Source organism: Bos indicus x Bos taurus, chromosome 17, assembly GCF_003369695.1.
Source record: "Bos indicus x Bos taurus breed Angus x Brahman F1 hybrid chromosome 17, Bos_hybrid_MaternalHap_v2.0, whole genome shotgun sequence".
Taxonomy (NCBI): Eukaryota; Metazoa; Chordata; class Mammalia; order Artiodactyla; family Bovidae; genus Bos; species Bos indicus x Bos taurus.
In genome coordinates, this window is record NC_040092.1 from 1,514,168 (window position 1) to 1,527,734 (window position 13,567).

The window sequence follows — 13,567 nt, forward strand, 5'->3', positions numbered from 1 at the left end:
GCAGCTCGCACAGTCCTCAGTTCCTTCCATCGTGAGAAGCCTTTATCCTCTTGTGCTTCAGTGACTTTGCACGGGAGGCCAGCCGAACTGTGTGAAGGCCACAGAGGAGTCGAGGTCTGACAGGTTAATTTCATCGCACGCGTGAGTTTAGCCTGAGGTCCGTCGGGAAGTTTGGGGTGAGCGCCCCGTTGGTGGAAGCTGGTTATGTGTGGAGGTGCTTCACGGCCGTGGGAAGGGTGGCTGACCTCCAGGCGCCGTTGGGAGGGGAGCTGGGTCTCTCACCAGCGGGCTCTTCAGTGCAGGACACAGCAGGCTGGCTGCCACCCAGCCAAGAGGGGGCAACACAGGCTCGCCGGCACTGACGTGGGTCACGCGTGCCCGTCGGTAGCGCGCAGGAGGCACGGTTCTCTGCTCCGTCGGAGGCTCCTGCCAACACATGTCTGGGTGGACCCTGACCAGGGCTATCAGTGGACACCTCCCTGTGGCCAGGGCTTCCTCACAGCATGCTGGCCACGGCCCCAGGGCGGGCATCCTGAGAGGAGGACGGGTAATGGCCCCTTGCTTCTCATGACCTGGCACAGGGGAGGGACATGGAGCCCACGCTGATGGGCAGCAAGGCTCTGAGGGGGACTCAGGGCAGAAATACCACCAGGCCACTTCTCAGGAGTCCAGGCTGTCTCTTAAGGAAATGGAGACACTACTCATGCAACGCAGACCCCAGGTGAGAGGGGCCTGGGCAGAGCCTGGGTCAGGGAAGAGGGGAGGGGCTCTTGCCACGCACGCAGGGTGCCTGCAGGCTCCCTGGGGACCCCGCCCCCGAGCAGCCAGCAGGCGGCACCCCTGTCAGCCCACAGGCCGGGGCTGGCTCTGCTGTAGTTTAACTGTGCTGTGTTCAGTCACAAAATGCAAGACACTGGGGATGAGCTGCAAAGGTGGGAAGCTGCAAGAGCTCGTGTAGAGCCTGGATCTGACTGTGAGTGTGGTCTGGGCTCCCCTCGTGTCCTTTAAGCAGATGTGGTGAGGTGGGGTTGACCGCGGCACAGATAAACGTCAGGTGTGGGGCGTGATGGTCCGACTACACACACACGGAGTGTGACCACAGGAAGCTGAGCGAGCCTCGTCTCACATATGTGCGGAGCAGAAAGGTGTTCCGTGATGAGAGCTGTGAGGGCCTCTCCACGTTCACGCGTGACACAGTGGTGTTAGGTCCCCGCCGCTGCTCAGCCGTGCCCGACTCCGTGCCACCCAGGGACGGCAGCCCACCAGGCTCCCCGTCCCTGGGACTCTCCAGGCAAGAGCACTGGAGCGGGGTGCCATCGCCTTCACCAGTTACATCCCCAGGACCTGTTTATCTCCAAACCGCAGGTCTCTGCCCTCCGGTTCCCCTCCCCCAACCCACCTCTGGTGACCACAGATCTGATCTTTTTCTCCAAGTCTGTTTGTTTTTGACATATAGCAGCCCCACCACAGCGAGAGGCGTAGCTCAGTGGCTCGGTGTTACTGTGCAGTAGTGGCCGCCGCTGCTGCCCGGGCGTAGGTTTTACAGCTTGCTGACTTTGGGTCCACGTACACGCCCGGGGAATTGTCCACACGTGGACGGACGTCTCTGTCTCCTGAGGAGCGTCTGCCCCTGGCCTGCTCTCGCCGCAGGGCTCGCACCTTCATGGTTTTGTGCAAACGGAACCACGTGTGCAGCTTGGGGAGGGTCTGGCTTCTCTCATCGGGCGTGACTGTTCTGGCATGGGTTTGTGTTGTTGGGTGTCAGCAATTCACCTCCTTTCCCGGAGACTCGGCGTTTACGGCTGTGTCCCCATTCGTTACCCATTCGGCTGTCGGTGGACATGGGCTGTTTCCCGCCGTCGCTTGCTGTGAGGAGAGGCCCCCTGGACTGTCTGTGTGGGCGTGTGTGGAGGCCTACGAAAGTGGTGGTCAGAGGGCCGGGGCCCGTCCTCCCTGGCCAGGGCTGGGCACGGGCAGCCGCAGTCCTGTCCTGCGTGTGTGGTTTGGCTTCAGTTCTGCAGGCGCCTCTGAGCCCGTGATGTTGGGTGTCTTTGCACATGCTCCCTCGTGACACGTCCTGGACCCTTCTCGGTGAAGTGTCCATCGCAAGGTCACTCACCCCAGGGGAGATGTCATGCCGTCTGGAGAGTGAGCCCTGCCCTCAAGGAACTTCCAACATTTGTTTTGAAACAGTATTTCCAGGCCTGTTACAGCGGTGCCTTTTCCTGGGCGGTAGGCCCCCTTGGGATGACTGAGACTTGTGGGCCTGGCGTTCAGACTCCTGCACACACCACCTCCTCCTCGCGGCCCTCAGCCTCTCTGGCTGCGTCCTGAGCCCTGTTACCTCAGAAACCAACCTGTGTGCAAACTGAAACCAGGGTGGGGGCGGGGGGCCGGAGCCCCGGGAGGGCGCAGGCGTGGCAGGCTGCCCCGCCCCGCCGAGGGTCCCGGGAGCCACGCCCCTCTGGACGGGTGCCCTTGGTCGGTGTGTGGAACGAACCTGTGGAACGAACCGCCGACAGCCGGGAAAGGGCAGCGGTTGCTGCTGGAGGCCGTGAAGTGGGCTCCTGACCAGGTGCGTGTGCTGAGCGGTTGTGTCCCCGCGTCGCCGCTTCCCTTGGGGCCCTGAGGGCGGCCTGGTCAGACAGAGAAGACCCCCTTCCAGGCCCCCTCCTCCTCGCACGGTTCTGAGCATGGGCTGGCCTCCCAGCCGGGCCCAGGGCTGTGGTCGGAGCCTCTGCTCTTCTCTGGCGGCTGAGCCCTGGGCCACCACCTTGCGCGGACTGTTTCTCAGACGTAAGGTGTTTGAATGAGCCCAGGTGTCCATTCTCTGTCTTTGTAAAGTGAAAGTGAAAGGGAAGTCGCTCATTCGTGTCCGACTCTTAGCAACCCCATGGACTACAGCCCATCAGGCTCCTCCATCCATGGGATTTTCCAGGCAAGAGTACTGGAGTGGGTGCCATCGCCTTCTCCAAATTAACCTAAGAGTTCATCAACAGATTGTTGGCTATAGAAATTAGGAATTATCTGGGTAGTGATATTTTATAGGGCCATTTGAAATATAACATTAATCTGTGTATCACCATGAAAATAACTACAATATAGTAATTCAAGGATACTTAACAATATAACTTCTTCTGAGTAAAAATACCCATCAAAGTATCAGTGATGGCTACCTCGAGAAAGTGAGGTTTTTTAACTTCCTTCACTTCCCTACTACTTGTCCTTGTAAAGTGGTGTCTTATTTCCACCAGCCTTCATGTTCAGAAGCTGAAACTTGTGTTGTAAAGCCCATTCGGTGCTGAAGCCTCTGGATCCTCTGGCCTTTTCCCCTGGATTCTCCCTCCTTCCCTTCAGGGTGCTCCTAAGCCAGCCCTGGAGCAGCCTCTGCAGAGCCTGGCCCAGGGTCTGGGTCGGGCATGGCGTTTCCAGGCGCCTCCAGCTTGCCCTGCGTACCCTTCCCCCACCCTGTGGGCGTGCCCGTCACGTGTCCGTGTCCGTGTTCCGCTCGGAAGACGTTTGTGTTGCTTCCACTTCCGGCTCCCGTGCTGCTGTGAACGCTCCCGTGGGGACTCGTGTCCGTGCTGTCGGGGGGTGGCCTTCCCCGGGCCCGTGGTGACGCTCTGTGTAGGTGGCCAGGGGTCATCTCCCTGCCCCGCAGCAGCCAGAACGGGGCTCTGGCTTCTCCTCGCTGTCCCCAGTTTCTGGGGTTCCAGCTCTCGGGGTGCTGTGCAGCCAGGCACAGCCCGGGAGGCGGTGGTGTGGGACAGTTCCGGCCTGCAGTTCCCTGGTTACCAGCGGCATCCAGCTTCTTGTGCTGCTGGTCATCTGTCGGCCTTGGAGACATGTCGGTTCAGGGCCTCTGCCCCTTTCCGTATTTGCACCATTGGGTTGTTTGCTGCTGAGTTGTAGGTTTGTTTCTCAAGGAAATTTTCAGATATGATGCGCTAAAGCAGTGGGAACAGTAAAAATGACCCTCGGGGACACACCCCAGGCCCAGGTGTCCTGGTTACTCCCCCACCCCCGGGATTCCATGTAACGTCACCACTCATTTGAACACCATCCCTGGTGGCTCAAGTGTAAAGAATCCGCCCACAGTGCGGGAGACCTGGATTCCATCCCTGGGTTGGGAAGATCCCCTGGAGAAGGGTACGGCAACCCACTCCAGTATTTGTGCCTGGAGAATCCCATACACAGAGGAGCCTGGTGGGCCACAAGAGCTGGACACAACTGAGCGACTAAACGCACGCACACACGCATGCGCTCACACGTCTGGACAGAGTTCAGAGTTCCCAGCTGAATCCCGGTCAGCCTTTCAGTTGATTTGCTTGAATTAAGATCCACACAAGGTTCGCAGGTCGCCTTTTTTCCTTTCAGTGTCTGTCTGGAAGGAACTGGACAGAGTGTCTGGTGGAGCGTCTGTGTTTGGGCTTGGGGAGGCTAGCCCTGCAACGCTGTCCGGGGGTGAATTGGCCGGGTCTGCCCCTGGCTCAGGTGTTGGACAGAAGCCCCTGAGCTGTGGGGTTGAGTCCGTCCGTCCGTCCAGGCGGCGGGGTGGGGCCGGCGTGGAGCATGGTCGCCAGATGGAGCCACTCCAGCCGCCTGGCCCGGGGAGCCCTCTTCCCAGATGGGCTCCTTGATGGCCTTCTGTCCCACGCTCGACCCTGGCCTGGCTCCCCGGCGGGCGGCGTCCCGGGTGGGGTCCGGCGGCCGACGCCCTCGTGCTGTGGCGTCCCGCTGCTCGTGCCTGCAGCCACTCTGGTCTCCGGGGCAGTGGGCCTGCCTCCGGGCCGCACACTGGGGCCTCCAGATCTTGGAGAGCTGTGCCCGACTGACGACCGGCTCCCTGGGGGAGGGCAGGCTGGGGGCACCTGGACGGGCCTGGCCGGCCGTGCTGAGGCTCGGTGAGGGGCCTGGGGCCTGGCTGCCCTGCCCCCACAGGGCGCAGGAGGCTGTTCATCCTCGGGCCAGCGCCTGCCCCGCGTCTCCTTCCCGCCTCCGCTTCATGCACAAGTCCCGACGTGGACGGCGTGACGAGCAGGCCTCCCTCCCTCCCTCCCTCCCCTGACCCGGAGCAGAGCCTGGCCAAGGGCCCGGGCAGACGTGCACGCAGCACCACGGGCTGCTCCTCCAGGGCCAGCGGGGCCTCTGCTGACCATCACTCAGGGGTCACTCGTCACTTGGGGGTCACTGGGGAGCCACAGAAACCGCCTTCTGCCGGCTCCCCCTCTTTGGGCCCTGCCTCCCCCCCGTCCGCACCCAGGCTCTAACATCCCCAAACGCTGCCCCTGGCCTGGGCTGAGTCCTGGAGGCCCCTGGGCAGGGGCTTGTCTGTGGCTCTGTCCTGCCTCTTGTCACCAGGCAGTGTGGTTGGCGGGAGAGCCCGCCGTGATGGCTGAGCTGATGGAGGAGGCTGTGTGCTGCAGAGGCCAACCCCGCGCTCAGGCCCTTTGCCTACTGCCTTAAACATGAAAGTGTGTGTCGCCAAGGCGTGTCCAGCTCTCTGCAACCCCCTGGACGGTATGCAGCCTGCCAGGTGCTGGAGTGGTTGCCATGCCCTTTTCTGGGGGGTCTTCCCGACCCAGCGGTCAAGCCCGTGTCTTCTGCACGCGGAGTGCATACCGTCTGCGCCACCGCGACGAGGTATCTGGGGTGCGTTTTGTGGCCCTTAATTAAAAGTCAGACAAGTGACGACATGTTACGATGTTCCTGACACACTGCTGGTGCAGCTTGTTGACCCTCAGAACCCCCCCCCACCCCCCCCCAGCGTCAGTGCACGGAGGTGGGTCCCGCCCGCTGCAGGGGGACGGGCTGCGTCTGAGGTCAGGAGGGCCGCGGGCAGGGCGGCACCACGGGTGAGTCTGCGGGAGCTGAGACGGCAGCGGGGGCCCGGGCACAGGCAGGCTGGCTGCCCGCGGGGCCCGGCAACGCTCCCGGGGTGGGCAGAGCGCCCTGTGTGAGTCTGTGCTCGGGGCTCTGTGAGCTTTCCCTCCGGCTCATCCAGTGACCCCTCGTGCTTGTCCAGACTTAGACTCATCTCACACGGCGGGAAAGCCTTGAAGAGAGCCCCGCAGGGTCTGCAGTCGTTCGTTACAGCTTGTGATTACGTGTGAGTCTGTCTTAGGAGAGAACTGTTCCCTCTCGGAGGGCAGACTAGTGAGCAGGCAGAGCTGCTCCATCGCGGCGGGCTCCCCTCAGAAGGCGTGGCTTCGGGCTGCGGTGTTCCTGGGGGGGTCAGCTGCGGTGGGGGGTCAGGACCCGCTGGGAGGAGGAGCCGGGCTGTGCAGGTGGCCCTCCTCTGCCCTGGACGAACCGCTTCCTGAGACGACGAGTCCCCGTCAGACGGCTTGAGGACGTCGGTGCAGGCCGCGTGGCCGCGCAGGTGCTGCCCCAGTCCTGCTGCGTCGGGGGTCCCTGTCTGCTGCCCCACGCCCTCTCCCTTGGGCTCCTGGTTTGTCCGCCCATGGGCCCTTCCCCGTGTCCACTCAGGGAAGGTCCACGCGGCCCGTACGCCCAGGAGCCCCGAGCCCCGGAGACAGGGGCCGGCGTGCCCCACCTGTTCCTCAGCTTTGGGGACAGTGTCATCTCCCTGCTGTCCGTGCTCTGTCAGTCCATGTACTGTGACTTTTCCACCCAAATGTGAAGAGGCGGACGGTGAGACGGAGCACAGGTGTGGCCTCCCGCCCCGTCTCAGGGCCGGGCTGCCTCCCCAGGGTTGCTGGTTGGGCCTCCGGCTCGTAGGGGCCGCAGTGGGGGTCTGGGCTTCGGTCGTTTCGATATGGAAGTTGGTGGTGGGCGCCCTGGGACCTGTGTGTCCGTGGGCTTTGAAGGCTCTGGTGGGCCTCATACCCGGTGCTGCCTGACCGCGGGCCCAGCCACTTCCTGCGGAGCTGGGGTCTGCCGCGCCGCTGAGGCCAGGCACGTAGGCGGCTCTGCTAGGCCGGCCGGTCGCTGGGCAGGAAGTGGGGCGTGCTTCCTCCAGGCCTGCATGAGTGGCCGGGGCGTGGCCTCGCCCATGCGGAGCTGGACACGTCGTCAGGTGCTCCGTCTCTGCTGCCCACAGGCCACCCGTGTCCTGGCTCCTGGTCGGGGCGCCGCACCCCCAGGACTGGGCGGAGGGGTCCTGTGGGGGTCCTGTGACCCGGGCCTCTGTGGGGAGCGTGCGTCGGTGTGTGGGAGTGCGGGGACCCTGCTGTGGGGGCCCTGCCCCCCAGGGGCCGTGGACAGGTAGCCTCCTTCCCATCCTGGTTTCTCCCACTGGCTGCGTCCTGAGATCCCCGGGAGGTCACAGGGGCAGGTTGGCCGTGGTGGTAACTGTGGGCGTTGCAGAGCAGAGGCCGTGAGGCGGCCAGCCCGCCAGGACTGTTGCGTGGTCATGGTGGGGACCAGGGACACGGGGCTCCCGGGCCTCAGCGTGGGGCCTGGCTCTGCCCTCCGCTGGCCGTGGCAGGCCCACCACAGGCTACCGCACTTGCCCAGGAGCTCTCGGCAGGGCTGTGCCCCCGTGGCGCCTCGACCTGGTCCCTTCCGTCAGCACAGTCTAGGCCTCGAACAAGGCCTCCAGGCTGGATTGGCAGCCGCTGGGGGAGTGACCTCCGGCTCGTCACTCCAGCGGGCAGTTTCCGGTGCCTGTGGTCAGGGCCCAGGCGTTCGTTTTGGCAACAGAGCTGGTGTCTACGCCCTGCGGCTTGTCAGGAGCCCCGCCCTGGGCCCCGGCCCCGTGTGGGGTCAGGAGCTAACCGTCTGCACAGGGGTCGGTGGGCAGCCTTGGTGGAGCTCCCTGCAGACACAGGACAAGCTCCGTGATCACTGCTCTGGGAGACGGGCGCGGTGCCCCAGGCGGCCCCTAGGAGGGCGGCCCTGAGACAGCACCCAGGACATGCCAGGCTGGGGGCACTCTCTCTTTAGTTCATGGCATTCTCATAAAGCGTGTGAATTTCTAAATGTAATCGTGAGTTTCTGCTTCAAAAGCATTCTTGCCAATAAGGGTAAAGGCTACTTTCTGGCTGACCTGCTCTGTCATGTGATAAGATATTCTGAGGGACGTGTTGCGTCTGTAGTTGGAAACAGTGCAACCTGGAGATGGAGTTGGGTACTTGTCGGAGCCAAGCTGACCCTTGGACACGCGCTGCGGGGGCCTGCCGCCCATGTCGTCGGCTCTGGGTGTCCCCACTGCAGACTGGCGTCCACGCCCTCACTTTGAGGTGGGGCATCCTGTGAGTCGTGGGGTGAGGGGCAGCTGGACACAGCTCTTCCTAACACAGAGCTGCTGCTCCCATGGCCCCTGACACCAGCTGGCCCGGGCCCAGGCCCCCAGCCCACAGCAGGGGCTCGGCTTGCCGGGACTTGAGGGCCTCCACCCCCTCCACCATGACCTGAGGAGCCCGGGGGGGCGGTGTCACTTACGTGCTTTCTTTCTTTTCCTGCAGAACATTGACATCACCAACTTCAGCAGCAGCTGGAACGATGGGCTGGCCTTCTGCGCCCTCCTGCACACCTACCTCCCCGCACACATCCCCTACCAGGAGCTCAACAGCCAGGACAAGGTGCCGGCACGCGGCCGAGCAGGGCAGCGCTTCTGGGGGTGCGGGGGGCGGGCTGCCGGCTCACCCTATGGCTGACGACGCAGGCTCAGGGCTTGGCGAGGAGAGTGGTCTGGGCAGCACGACCCACGCCTGGCCAGGCTCCTCCCCATCCGGCCGGTGCCAGCTCAGTGCAGTTCAGTTCACTCACTCAGTCATGTCCAACTGTATGACCCCATGGACTGCAGCACGCCAGGCCTCCCTGTCCATCACCAACTCATGGAGTTTACTCACACTCATGCCCATCGAGTCAGTGATGCCATCCAGCCATCTCATGCTCTGTCGTCCCCTTCTCCTCCCGCCTTCAATCTTTCCCAGCATCAGGGCCTTTTCCAGTGAGTCAGTTCTTCACATCAGGTGGCCAAAGTATTGGAGTTTCAGCTTCAGCATCAGTCCTTCCAGTGAATATTCAGGACTAATTTCCCCTAGGAAGGACTGGTTGGATCTCCTTGCAGTCCAAGGGACTCTCAAGAGTCTTCTCCAACACCACAGTTCAAAAGCATCAATTCTTCGGCGCTCAGCCTTGTTCACAGTCCAACTCTCACATCCATACATGACCACTGGAAAAACCATAGCCTTGACTAGCGGACCTTTGTTGGCAAAGTAATGTCTCTGCTTTTTAATATGCTGTCTAGGTTGGTCATAACTTTCCTTCCAAGAAGTAAGCATCTTTTAATTTCACGGCTGCAGTCACCATCTGCAGTGATTTTGGAGCCCAGAAAAATAAAGTCAGCCACTGTTTCCACTGTTTCCCATCTATTTGCCATGAAGTGATGGGACTGGATGCCGTGATCTTCGTTTTCTAAATGTTGAGCTTTAAGCCAACTTTTTCACTCTCCTTTTTCACTTTCATCAAGAGGTTTTTTAGTTCTTCTTCACTTTCTGCCATAAGGGTGGTGTCATCTGCATATCTGAGGTTATTGATGTTTCTCCCGGCAATCTTGATTCCAGCTTGTGTTTCATCCATCCCAGCATTTCTCATGATGTCCTCTGCACGTAAGTTAAATAAGCAGAGTGACGATATAACCTTGACGTACTTCTTTCCCAATTTGGAACCAGTCTGTTGTTCCATGTCCGGTTCTAACTGTTCTTCTTGACCTGCATATAGGTTTCTCAGGAGGTAGGTCAGGTGGTCTGGTATTCCCATCTCTTTCAGAATTTTCCACAGTTTATTGTGATCCACACAGTCAAAGGCTTTGGCATAGTCAATAAAGCAGAAATAGATGTTTTTCTGGAACTCTCTTGCTTTTTTGAAGATCCAGCAGATGTTGGCAATTTGATCTCTGGCTCCTCTGCCTTTTCTAAATCCAGCTTGAACATCTGGAAGTTCACGGTTCATGTACTGCTGAAGCCTGACTGACTTGGAGAATTTTGAGCATTACCTTACTAGCGTGTGAGATGAGTGCAATTGTGCGGTAGTTTGAAGGTTATTTGGGATTGCCTTTCTTTGGGATTGGAATGGAAACTGACCTTTTCCACTCCTGTGGAAAGGGATTCGATCTGATAGAGCACCTGAAGAACTGTGGATGGAGGTTCATGACATTGTACAGGAGGCAGGGATCAAGACCACCCCCCAGAAAAGAACGGGCTCAGTGCAGCTGAAGCCTTCTGCTGCCCCCAGTGCCCCGCCTCAGGGCCCCTCCTGACCTTCAGATGACTTTGAAGACCCCAAAAGGGGAAAACTATAAGCGTTTCTTACTAGCTTTGGGGGTGTCCAGGCAGCTCAGGCCGACCCTTGTTTGGGGGTCACTGCACAGCTATGAGGGCAGGAGAAGGGCGGGAGGGCCCGGGGTGGCGGTCAGCACAGCAGGTGTGGGCGGGCTGGTGGCCCTGCCTGGCCCGCTCACGCAACCGTCCCATGGCTTCTCTTCCAGCGGAGGAACTTCACGCTGGCCTTCCAGGCGGCCGAAAGCGTCGGCATCAAGTCCACACTGGTGAGCCCTCACCCTGAGGGGGTGGCTGCCGGGCAGGGCCCTGCGCGAGCTGCAGGGACTCCCTCCGGAGGGTGCGGATGCCCCCCCCGCGCTGTGCACCCTCTGCCTCACACTGAGCACCCGAGGACGGGCCCTGAGCTGGGTGGTCAGGGTCACCATCGGAGGCGCAGCCCAGCAGCCCGGCCTGTGCCACAGTGGAGGACGGAGGCCCAGAGCGCAGGGCGCCCGGGGGAGAGGTCAGGGCGGGGCGGGGCTGCCCTGCTCAGGGCAGACTGTTCCTGTGGGGGCTGCTGCCTCGTCGGCAAGTCTGACTTCAAGGGAGAAAACGCTGCATCCGAGTACAAAGCCCGCCCCCCCCCCGCACCCAGACACACACAGCTTAGCGTGTCCGCAGAGTGAGGGACCCCCCCGGGGCCAGGTCAGGAGCCCGCAGGGCTGCCTCCCAGTCCGAGGGTGCCTGCCACCTGCCTGGTAGCAACCGGTGGCTTTGAGCGAGTGTTTGCGCTCGTGATTACCCTGCGGGAGTGCCTGCGCAGAGTCCGTAAACGTCTTGCGAGCTCACAGAAGCACGTAGCTGTGAGTGGCTTCTGTTCGATTGTAAACGTAGAGACAGGAGTTGTGGTTATGCAGGGGTTCCCTTATCTGGAAGGTTCACGCCATGTGTAAAGTTCTGATGTCTAAGAAGCACACAGTCCCTCACCCTGACAGCTTCCCGTTGCGGCTCTTCCACTGAGCTCACGCGTGCTCCTTCTCCCCGTCCGGCTGACCTGCACTCCCCGGTGGGGGCCTCCCGGGGCCAGCTCACAGCCCAGGTCCCCGCCCGCTTCCTGGCAGCATCGCCCTCACCTGCAGGCCCCGGGGCCTCCGGACCACGGCTGGGGGCTGTGGGGTGCACATGCGTGGGGATGAGCCCCATTGGGCCTGGGCGGCCCCAGGCACCCGGCGGGGATAGAGCCGCATCCTGCCCTCTGGCGTGTGTGACAGGCGGGGTGGGGCCCAGAGCCTGCGGGCCAACCAGGCTCTAACAGCGTGTCCTTCCCGTCAGGACATCAACGAGATGGTGCGGACCGAGCGGCCCGACTGGCAGAACGTGATGCTCTACGTGACCGCCATCTACAAATACTTCGAGACCTGAGCGCCCGTGGCCCATCACCGGGGCCAGCGCCCGCCGCTCCGTGCCCGGCGAGCTTCCTGCACCCGGCCGCCCGCCCCGTGGGGACTCGGCCCGGGGCACGCAGCTTCCTGCGCCCGCAGCTCCGGGGAGCATCTCAGCCGCCCACCTGAGACCTGGGGTCGGGAGCCTGCCAGGACCCGCCCGCCTCCCGCCCCCAGGCTCCCACTCGCAGACATGTCGGCTGCCCTCCAGCTCCAGGGGCCTGGAAACGCGGTGCCGGCTTCAGGGTCCTGACAGAGGAGTCCTCCACAAGCAGTTCTTGAGTTAAAAAGTGTTTTTCTTATGAGCAATATTGGGGGGAAGAGCACCTGTTCTCTCAGTACCAAAGTTAATTCGTTTTACTAAGCATAGCGATGAAACAGCGTCCGGACGTGAGGTGGTGAAAGCCAGGACCAGCGTCACGAGAAACAGGAGGAAAAGCTGAGCGAGCCGAGGCCCAGACACTGCGACTTCAGCCCCTGCGGCGCTCGGACATGGCCTGCCTCCGGTGGGCGGACGGAAGTGCCTTAGCTCTGCGGGCCGGGCCGGTGACCAGCTTCAGCCCGTCCTGGGGCCCGGGAGCCGCTGGGGTGACCCACGTCCAGAACCCAGACTGACACGGGCCCGCATCCCAGGGGCTCAGAGTGAGGAAGCAGCCGGGTGGCGCACGCTGCGGCTCCATGAGGCAGGAGGCTCTGGACCAGGGCACGGACGGGCCGCCAGCCAGGCAGACGTGGCCAGGATGGGCCGCTGGCCCCGCTCGGCAGCTCCGCCTGGGGAGGCTTTGGGTGAAGCGCCACTGTCAGTCGTGAGCAGCGCCCGGCCAGAGCCCAGGGGCCCCCGAGGACGCTTTGCCGGCCGCCCTGCCAGGCCTGCCCTTGCGTCTGCTCTGCGGGCGCCGCTGGGCCCGCCCGTGGCCGTCGGGGAGAAGGGCCGCCCTGCACGTCTCTCCCCTCGGCTCCTCTCTCCCACGCTCACGGCGGCCTGCGTGCCTGGCCTGTGGCTGCGATGGAGCCTCTTAAGTGGGGACCGCTTTCCTGTCCAGTGGAGACCTCCCGGGGTCTGCAGGCCGCTTGCTTGCTGTCCCTGGTGGCGCCCGCTGCAGGGCCTGGGGTGGGGGCCCCGTGTCCCCTAGGGGAGGGCCCGGCTTCGGCCCAGGGCTGGTGGGGCTACAAGGGGTCTCCCGGGGGCCCTGCTGCCTCTGACGACAGCCCATGTAGCCAGGCCCTCGGTCCGCACGGGGGTCCCATGAGGAGACTGCAGGAGGCCCGTTGGGACTGCGGGCTCTAAGGGGCGGTCTGGATGGCCTGGTCCCGGATGTGCCGCCAGGCCCAGCCTGCCTGCAGCCAGGGTGCCAGGGGCCGCCTGCCTCCTCCCACCAAGCACAAGCTTCCTGCAAAAGGACCCGTGGGCTTTCTCTTGACAACAGGATTCTGCTGACTGATGATACCCTAAATTTTGTTGTATTAAATACTCTTGAATGTATTAAAAGTGTTGTAACACATCGGCTTGGGCTTTTCTGGGTCTCCTTGAACAGGACAGGACGCTCACTGCTTCCAGGGTCTGGCTGTGCCAGGAGGACAGGTGACCCGGAGCCCATGGGCGAGGAGGTGTCCCGGGGCCCGTGGGGGGCCCGGCCGTCTGCCTGTGTGGCGGGGGGCACGGCCTGGGCAGGCGCTGCTCCGCTGGGCGAGGGCGCCTTGAGGCTTGCTGGGTGTTTTCAGAAGTGTATCTTCTTGGGGATATCTTGAGAATGTATAAAATTATAAAGAAACAAAGCCAGCTCTACCATCACAGTGCCCAAGCAGTCAGCCTTTCTCATGTGGAGGAGCTGAGCCCACGGCACAGCCACACCACGCCTGTTGGTGTGGGGCAACGTGGGCGTCCCTCCCGGGCCC

At 62.2% G+C, this 13,567-nt stretch overlaps 1 protein-coding gene across 6 annotated transcripts in view; it reads left to right on the plus strand.

Moving 5' to 3' along the window:
• Positions 1-13,175, plus strand: part of SPECC1L (sperm antigen with calponin homology and coiled-coil domains 1 like) — an 86,581-nt gene extending 73,406 nt beyond the window's left edge. For all 6 annotated transcript variants that reach the window (XR_003515137.1, XM_027566146.1, XM_027566150.1 and 3 more), the window contains 3 exons: positions 8,430-8,546; positions 10,457-10,516; positions 11,562-13,175. Coding sequence is in view for 5 of the 6 variants with exons in the window: in XM_027566146.1 (XP_027421947.1) it covers positions 8,430-8,546; positions 10,457-10,516; positions 11,562-11,651 (267 nt within the window). In the remaining variant the exon portion in view is untranslated. The remainder of the gene's footprint in view (positions 1-8,429; positions 8,547-10,456; positions 10,517-11,561) is intronic.
• Positions 13,176-13,567: the final 392 nt, after the last annotated feature.